This window comes from Oratosquilla oratoria, chromosome 11 (assembly GCF_046742065.1).
Source record: "Oratosquilla oratoria isolate Oo_2021 chromosome 11, ASM4674206v1, whole genome shotgun sequence".
In the NCBI taxonomy this organism is placed as follows: Eukaryota; Metazoa; Arthropoda; class Malacostraca; order Stomatopoda; family Squillidae; genus Oratosquilla; species Oratosquilla oratoria.
The window spans coordinates 68544639-68554638 of NC_134787.1; the positions used below are offsets into that span (position 1 = coordinate 68544639).

Genomic DNA, 10000 nt, shown 5'->3' on the forward strand with positions numbered 1-10000 from the left:
GATACTAGAAGGGCCAAGATTAACTGTGATTTTTGTAAGTATAAAAGCAGTTTTTCTTAGAGCATGTTCATACAAATACGCACGCCTACATAGATTTAATAATATAAGCACACATATATACATGAATATAACCTTACCTGCATAAACATATACATACATACATATATATAATCATACACACATATATACATACATACATACATACATACATACATACATACATACATACATAAATACATACATACATACATACATACATACATACATACATTCATACATACATACATACATACATACATACATACATACATACATACATACATACATACATACACACATACATACATACATACATACATACATACATACATACATACATACATACATACATACATACATACATGCATACATACATACATACATACATACATACGTACATACATACATACATACATACATACATGCATGCATACATACATACATACATACATACATACATACATACATACATACATACATACATACATACATACATGCAGACATGCATCCATACATACATACATATATGCATATATACACGCATACACACATATACATACATACAGTTCATGTAAGCATACACATATGTCGATGAAATTCAGTGAGGAATAAACTCGTACTTACTTTATTATCCTTCCTCATATATATATATATATATATATATATATATATATATATATATATATATATATATATATATATATGTGTGTGTGTGTGTGTGTGTGTGTGTGTGTGTGTGTGTGTGTGTGTGTGTGTGTGTGTGTGTGTGTGTGTGTGTGTACATATATATATATATATATATAAAGAAAATGAAGATTTATACTTATACTTACAACATAAGAACTCTCTCAGAAGAACACAGGCTGGAGAATTTAATGGAAGAACTAGACAACATCAAGTGGGACATCGTAGGACTGAGCGAAGTCCGAAGAGCGGAAGAAAAGCTGATACAATTGCAAGATGTTCACCACCTGTTCTACTATAGAGTTAAGGACAAAGAAAGATTTAGTGGAGTAGGATTATTCATCAACAAAGAGGATGCTGATAACGTAGTAAAATTTAGTAGTTTGTCAGACAGGGTAGCTTGGATTGTGATTAGGCTGTGTAAAAAGTACACTCAAAAAATACTTCAGGTTTATGCACCAACTTCACAGAGTTCAGACGATGAAACTGAGTCGTTCTATGATGATTTAAGTCAGGTAATGGATAAAAAAAAAATAAGTACACGTTGGTAATAGGAGACATTAATGCTAAAGTGAGGAAGAAGATGGGAGATGAGCCGTGCATTGGGAAGTTTGGAGTAGGTGAACGAAATGACAGAAGCGAAATGTTAGTCAATTTTGTAGAGAACACTTTCTTCCAAAAACGTGTAGGTCATAAATGGACGTGGAGAAGTGCAAATGGAACAACAAAGAACGAAGTAGACTTCATATTAGGAGATGAGAGCAAAAGCGTTAGCAATGTTACGGTCATAAATAAAGTCAACATGGGTAGTGGTGCAATGCTATAGTGATTTTGCTTCATAAAAAAGAGACCATAAAAGCCTTAGTAACTATCGACCGATTAGCTTGCTATCAAACGTATATAAAATATTCTCCAAAATCCTTACAAATAGACTAAGTCAAGTTTTAGATGGAACCCAGCCGAGAGAACAGGCCGTCTTTAGGAGCGGACATTCGACTCTAGGCCATTTGCAGGCGATAAGCCAACTAATCGAGAACACGACATAATAAAATATACCTCTGTGTTTAGCTTTTGTAGATTACGAGAAGGACTTTGACTCGCTAGAACAAATAGCAATACTAAACTCGCTGCGCAAACAGGGTACAAACGAACAGATCGTAAGAGTTTTAGAAAAGATTTATGCAAAAGGTTCGTTATAATTCGACTACATAAAGATACAGAAAAGATCAAGATCAAGAAAGGAGTACGGCAAAGCAATGCAATTTCACCCAAACTATTTACAGCATGCTTGGAAGATATTTTCAGAAGATCGAGTTGGGAAAAGAAAGGTTTGAAGATTAATGGCAAATATTTGAGCCACCTAAGATTTGCGGATGACATCATTCTTATTTCAGAAAGAGCAGAAGACTTGCAAGATATACTGAGTGATCTAGACAAGGAAAGTCTCAAAGTGGGTTTAAAAATGAATAAGAGTAAAACCAAATTAATGTTCAATACGAAAGTTCAAAATAAAGAGATTGTAATTGATGGTGAGAGACATAATAAAACATACCTCTGTGTTTAGCTTTTGTAGATTACGAGAAGGTCTTTGACTCGGTAGAAAAAATAGCAATACTAAACTCGCTACGCAAACAAGGTACAAACAAACAGATCGTAAGAGTTTTAGAAAAGATTTATGCAAAAGGTTCGTTATAATTCGACTACATAAAGATACAGAAAAGATCGAGAAATGAGTACGGCAAAGCAATGCAATTTCACCCAAACTATTTACAGCATGCTTGGAAGATATTTTCAGAAGATTGAGTTGGGAAAAGAAAGGTTTAAAAATTAATGGCAAATATTTGAGCCACCTAAGATTTGCGGATGACATCATTCTTATTTCAGAAAGAGCAGAAGACTTGCAAGATATGCTGAGTGATCTAAACAAGGAAAGTCTCAAAGTGGGTTTAAAAATGAATAAGAGTAAAACCAAAGTAATGTTCAATACAAAAGTTCAAAATAAAGAGATTGTAATTGATGGTGAGAGTCTTGAAGAAGTTGAGGAATATAATTATTTAGGGCAAATGGTGAAAGTGTCGAAAGATCATGATAATTAAGTAAAAAGACGCATTACAATTGGTTGAAAAGTGTTTGGTAAGTATAATAATATTTTGAAAGGCTCTCTACCTTTATACTTAAAACGTAAAGTTTACAATCAATGCATTCTGCCAGTAATAATCTACGGGTGTGAGACTTGGAATCTAACGAAGGTGATGGAAACAAAACTAAAGACAGCACGGAGGAGAATGGAGAGATCAATGATGACAGAAAGAGAGCAAGTTGGGTGAGAGAGCAGAATAGAGTGAAAGATATTGTGAAGGCAGTAAAAGAAAGAAAGTGAAGTTGGCAGGTAAGTTAGCGCGAACGACTGATGAGCGATGGAGAAAATGTTTTACTGAGTGGACGCCACGAAATAGGAAACGTGGAAAAGAGAGACCAGACAGAAGGTGGAGAGACGATATCGAGAAATTTGCAGGGGTGATGTGGCAGAGGATGGGGCGGTCGTGTGAATCATGGAATGATATGAAGGAGGTTTTTGTTCAGCAGTAGACTCAGGACAGCTGATTATATATATATATATATATATATATATATATATATATATATATATATATATAATCATGTTCCCTTGGATATTCCGGAAAATTTGCTTCGTAAACTTCTAGAAGCGTGCACGACTGAATCCCCGTTCCGCGGACCGGACGGTAAGTTGTATAGACAGATAGATGGTGTGGCGATGGGGTCCCCTCTCGGGGTCCTTTTCGCCAACTTCTACATGGGTTTAGTGGAAAGACGAGTCTTCTCAGATCCTGTAATTTGCCCACACTCCTATGGTAGATATATGGACGATATATTCGTTGAAGCAAGAGACCATACACATCTACAAGAACTATGTGAGGCATTCGCTGATAACTCTTGTCTCAATTTCACAAGTGAACACCATGCTGATGGTTCTTTGCCCTTTTTAGATATCTCTGTAAAGCCCGACGTAAATAGATTTACCACCACTGTATACGTTAAAAGCACGAACAAGGGTAGATGTTTAAATGCGGATGGAGAATGCCCTGCAGCCTACAAGAAAAGCGTCATACGTTCATACGTGAACGGGGCATTCACGCACTGCCCCACATGGCCTCTTTTACACCAAGAGCTTCAACGCTTGCAGCAAGTCCTTGTTAACAATGGATTCCCCAATAAGAACGTACAAGAAGTCATCCGACGAAAAATGGAGAACTACCTAAAGCATGACACCATCCCTCCCGAGAAACGCCTCTCAATTACAGATCTTTCATGAGTACGGCCTACCGAACGGACAAAAGAATCCTCAGAGAAATTGTTGAACGCTGTGTACAACCATCCGACCCTGGAGAAAAGCTGGAGCTTTGGGTTTATTATAAGAATTTTAAAACGTCAAACCTCATCCTGCGAAATAACCCGACCCGTAACCTCAACCCACTACGGAGGAGTAATGTCATCTATGAATTCCTCTGCCCGCAGGAAGACTGTAAGCTTCGTCCTGTGTCTTACATAGGAATGACGACGACTTCTCTCTCCAGAAGATTAACGTGCCATCTAAAAGCTGGTGCGCCGAAGAAACATTTTTCGGAAAAACACAACTCCCTGACTAGAAAGATCATGGTGGAAAATACAAAGATCATCGACTCCGCACACAACTTTCATCGTCTGGAGATCCTGGAGGCCCTCCATATTCGAGAGAAGGCTCCATCCATAAATGTACAGGGAGGTACAACCTCCGTGGCTCTAGCTTCACTGGGTGGACAACTGGCCCTCCCAGCACCCCACGGAGCGCCACGGACATAATTCCCACATAAAATCTTTGATCTTTCTTCACTATTTTGTATTAGCTTTCCCAGTTCACCTGTTGTCATATATATAAATTGTTTCTATTACCATTTAGATGTACTTGAAAATGCTCTAAGAAGGGCGAAACGTCGTATAATATACAATATGAACTTCGGCAATCTTTTATTCCGACTTAATGAAGAACAAAGAAGCACTATTAGAAAGGTTGAATCCTTTAACAAGAAGCTTATTCTTGCACAAGCAGCGGTCAAATTTAATTCTATATGTATTAAGGAAGATCTGCTACCTACCTTTACGAATATACATACATATATACATGTATGTATATTATTTATACATATATGTTTATATGTATTATATATATATATATATATATATACATATATATATATATTATTTATACATATATGTTTATATGTATTATATATATATGTATATATGTATATATATATGTATATATATATATATATACATTTTTATTAACCTTAATACACTTTAATTCTAAGCCATCAACATCGAGAGACTCGAGGTGGCCAACCTGCACTTATTGAAACGGTTCCAGGACAATTTCCCCGGAGGACAATTGCCCCCCGTAATCAATTGACCCCTAGGACAATTTCCCCCGTTGTCAATTGCCCCCTGGGACAATTGCCCCCTAGGATGTTTACCCCCGGAAGACAATTTCCCCCGGTGACAATTCAACTAAACGAGATACTGTGACTCAACGCAGACTGTGCCATGTTAATTTTACCCAAAACTTTATTTATAAAGTCAAAGAGTGAAAATACTTTTAGTTGCAATTTCCCCCGTGGACAATTGAAATAAATACAAATACAAAGTTAATTTTGTTCAAAATTTTATTTATAAAGTCAGAGTAAAAATACATTTAGTTGCAAAGAATGAACATAAGCTTACTTCTGTTTAAAAACTTAAATTATACTCAATTTCTCTTAAGTAATAAAAATTCTCTGTTGTTGTAATCGTTCACTAAACCGACTATTCGCTGGGAGCAATCTTTATAGCATTTCCGTGATCCTTCATTTGCAATGCCGGCTGCACTCTGACTGATACTAAACTCTTAAAGTGACTGCTCTTTCTGGAGTTTTGAAATAGAAATCCAAATATTGGGATGGCAGGAACCAGTACTGGCAAGAAAACTCCCATTCCATCCCTCGACTGAATTGTTTGTTTTTAGAAGCTCTTCCTTGGCTCTGTTGTACATGCCCCACAGAGCCATGTCGAACATTGGTTCTCGTCGCCCTCTCCTCCTACAAGGTCGCCCAATATAAGTGTCTTCGAAATAATCAAGTATTGGCCATAATTTCCAGCAATTTATCAAACGTTTCTTCAATTTCAGCAGTCGGCACAAAAGCTAATGCTGCGAGCATCCTCAGCAGCATGCAAACTATTGATCATGGCTCTCTCAAAATCGACCATTATGCTGACTGGAGACAAATTAGGATTTAATTTCTTCAGCTCTTGTAAAAAAGTTGTATATGTGGCTTAGCTTTTATCGGGGAGGAGAGCATAAATCAGAGGTACTGTACGACTATCTTGCAAAGCATGAATAGTATATAGTTGGTCAAAAATCTGAGGAACTGTTTTAGATGTTCCGTCTATAAACCAATGAAGAGAAGATAGCATTTCTACATTTCTATACATTCCGAAAATTAGAATTCTTGGCCTGCGCTCACCAACAGAGTTGTCAGAAACATAAGGAAGAAAATTTTGCCCATCGAGGGTTCTTTTATACTGTTCTTCCAGAACCAGTTCTTGTGCATTTAATGGCAATGGTAGTGCAACATTAGCTCTTTGCCTTTGGCGTCTAATATTACGGCGCAAGTGATGAAGAAAGGGCATTTTAGTTGCTGCTTCTGCACTTAAACCTTTAACTGCACAAGAATTTGATTGATGAGAAGTTTCTTGCGAACTTTGAGCATGCACTTTGATTTGCGCAACAGCAGCAGCAGCAGCTTCACACTTTGCAGAATCGGGCGCATGTGTAAAATCCTTTTGCTTGACATATATATAACTTTCAAACACTAATTTGGGCCCGAACATGTGCTATCTCTCCTTTTGGCGCAATCGGTTAAGTCACTAACACTTGTCACGTGCGTGTACAAGTTAGAGTCCTTGGCAAAACCTCCCACAGCGCCTTCATGTCTACCCTGTTATAAGCCTTTTTCCAGATCCATAAAAACCCCAAAAAGATCCCCACCTTTTCCTGTAGCTTTCTCACATATCTGTCTTACCACAAAAATCTGATCTAAACAAACCTCTACCTGTCCTAAATCCACACTGTTCCTTACCAATTACTCCCTCTGTTCCTCTCCTAATCCTCTCAATCAAGATCCTCCCAAAAGCCTTCCCAACTACAATTAACAAGCTAATCCCTCTGAATCTACTACGCCCACACTTGTCCCTTTTTCCCTTGTAAAGTGGAACAATACAGGCACTCCTCCAGTCCTCCGGCGCTCTACCCTCTCTCCAGCAAACATTAAATAATCTTACCAGCCAGTCCACCATCACTGTACCTCCTTTTTCTTTATCAATCTGTATAGCATCCATACAGATCAGGTGCCTTACCTGCTTTCATCATCTTAACAACTGCCTTCATTTTATCCTTCCTTATTTCTCCTCCATTTTCCTCACTCATCACGGTCATTTCCTTAGCACTTCCCACTGCAACTATCTTTCCCTCCCTATCCTCCTTCACATTTAGCAACTTCCTAAAATACTCTGCCCATCTTCCCCTTACTGCCTTCTCTTCCATTGTCATCTCTCCATCTGCACCTTTTACCTTTTCTTCTCTATTTGATTCGCCTCCTCTTCCTCTCTTAATTTCTTTCCAAAACATCTTTTTATTACTTTCAAAATTTTCTGTCATACTCTTACCCCATTTCACATCTGCTCTCCTCTTTACCTCCTTTATCTTGTGTTTTACTTCTCTTTTCTTTTCTTTGTACCTTTCATATGACTCCCTCGTCCTATTTTGTAACCAATCTGTGAAAGCTCACTTCTTCCCTTCTACAACTTTCTTGTTTTCCTCATCCCAGCACTCACTACCCTTCCTTCTATTTCCTCCCATCCTTCTTGTTCCACACACCATCTTTGCACACTTTGTGACTCCCTCCTTGAACCATCCCCATTCCTCCTCCATTCCTAGCTCTACTATATCCTTCACTCCCACCCACTCCTCTCTCAGCTTCTTCTTGTACTCCTTCTCCTTTTCCTTTTCATTTAAAGAATTCACTCTAAGCACCTCCCTACCTTTTGTCCTTTTCCTCTTTCTCCATCTATCCTCCACTCTCAACTTACCTTCCACCAAAAAATTATCTGATATTCCCCCACTCTCTCCCCTTAGCACATGTACATCCTTAACTCTTCCTATTATACTCCTATCTACCACTACATAGTCCATTAACGCTCTATCTACCACCCTTCCATCCACTACCCTCTCCCATGTGTACTTATGCTTGAATTTCTTCCGAAAGACTGTATTTGCTATCATCCACTCTCTAGACACATTTCCACCTACAACTCTCCACTACGATTCTTTCCTGTAACTCCACATTTCCCAACCACTCCGTCAATTAGTTTATTTCCTATTCTAGCATTAAGGTCTCCCAGTACTACTACATTGACCTTTCTCCCTAATCCCTCTGTGCACTCATTTAAATCTATCCAAAAAGTTTTCCTTTCTTCTACACTCTTTTCACTACCAGGCCCATGTGCACTTACAAAAACCCACATCTCCTTTCCCAGTTTCATCTCCATCCACATTATCCTTGAGGAAACCTCCTTCCACTCCACTACACGTTTAACTATCTCTTCACTTACTAGTATAGCCACCCCTTCTCTCCCTCTCCATCTCTTCACTCTTGAACGCCTCCCAATCACACTCCCAAACTCACACTCGCCCTTCCCTCTCAACTTAGTTTCACTCAAAGCCAACATATCCATCTTTCTTCTCATAAACATACTACCTATCTCTTCCCTTTTATTCTCATCTGTACCACATCCACGCACATTAAAGGACCCAAACCTTAGGGTGCTGGTTGGAAAACTTCTAGACCCTCTTATGCCTTTACTTTTTTTTAGGAATGTACCCTGTAGGGCTTCAAGGGAGAAGGATGCCTGGTTCCAATCCCAGTCTCGTTTTTATCGCCTCTTACGATCCAAGTGGAAATACTTGGTGGCAGTATTCTTTCCCCCCCACTACAAGGTAGGCGAAACAAGAAAATGAAATTCAGAGAAATGGTTCAGTATAGCAACAAGGGGTTGGGGGACAGCATAACGGAGGGACAGTAGCAGTAATGAAAGTTATATTATATCTCTGTGAGCAGAGTCTTCCTTCATCACAGACAAAATTATGTGGAGCTCTGGTCCGTAGGGGCGCCCCATATAGACTCTAAAGTATCAACTGCATGCTACTTTGCCATAACAACGTGCAGCCAATACCCCAGACGGGGTATATTTATATATATATATATATATATATATATATATATTATATATATATATATATATATATATATATATATATATATTTATATATATATATATTTATATATATATATATTTATATATAACATATATGTATATATATATATATATATATATACATATATATATATTATATATATATATACATATCATATATATAAATATATATTTATATAGTATATATATAAATATATATATATACATACATATATATATATACATACATATATATAGATATATATGTATGTATATATACGTATATATATATATGTATATGTATATATACATACATATATATATATATATATATATATATATATATATATATATATATATGTGTGTGTGTGTGTGTGTGTGTGTGTGTGTGTGTGTGTGTGTGTGTGTGTGTGTGTGTGTGTGTGTGTGTGTATGTATGTGTATATATATATATATATATATATATATATATATATATATATATATATGTATGTATGTATGTATGTATAATATGTATATATATATATGTATATATATATATATATATATATATATATATATATATATTCTTGATTGTAAGAAATTATGAAATCTCACATATGCACACATTGGCAAGTTTGCTCTTGCTGAGAAAAGTGGCCCTTTAGTGTGCCAGTTATGCGTACAGAAGGAGGTTCTCTCGGGGTTTATTGTCCTCCTCTCAAGAAGCAATTAGAGGAAAGAGTGTCTAATTAACACGCCAAGGGTGAAGGAATGACCGGCTGCTGCCTTCGGAAAGCCGGCTACGGTAAGAACCTGAGAATTTTGTTCTCAGCTGGGATTCCAAAATGAGTTTTGTGTGATGAGGATAGTAGGGGGGGGGCAGGAGGAAGGGAGGAAGTGAGAGTAGGGAGGAGATGGGAGGAAGTGCTAAGGATTTTTTCTTTTCTTT

At 37.2% G+C, this 10000-nt stretch overlaps 1 protein-coding gene across 1 annotated transcript in view; it reads left to right on the top strand.

Moving 5' to 3' along the window:
• LOC143029912 (PDF receptor-like) overlaps nucleotides 1-10000 on the top strand; it is a 918216-nt gene that overhangs the window by 812304 nt on the left and 95912 nt on the right. Inside the window, exon 9 of the mRNA XM_076193114.1 lies at nucleotides 1-34. This exon is cut by the window's left edge and continues 36 nt beyond it. Coding sequence (XP_076049229.1) covers nucleotides 1-34 — 34 coding nt within the window. The remainder of the gene's footprint in view (nucleotides 35-10000) is intronic.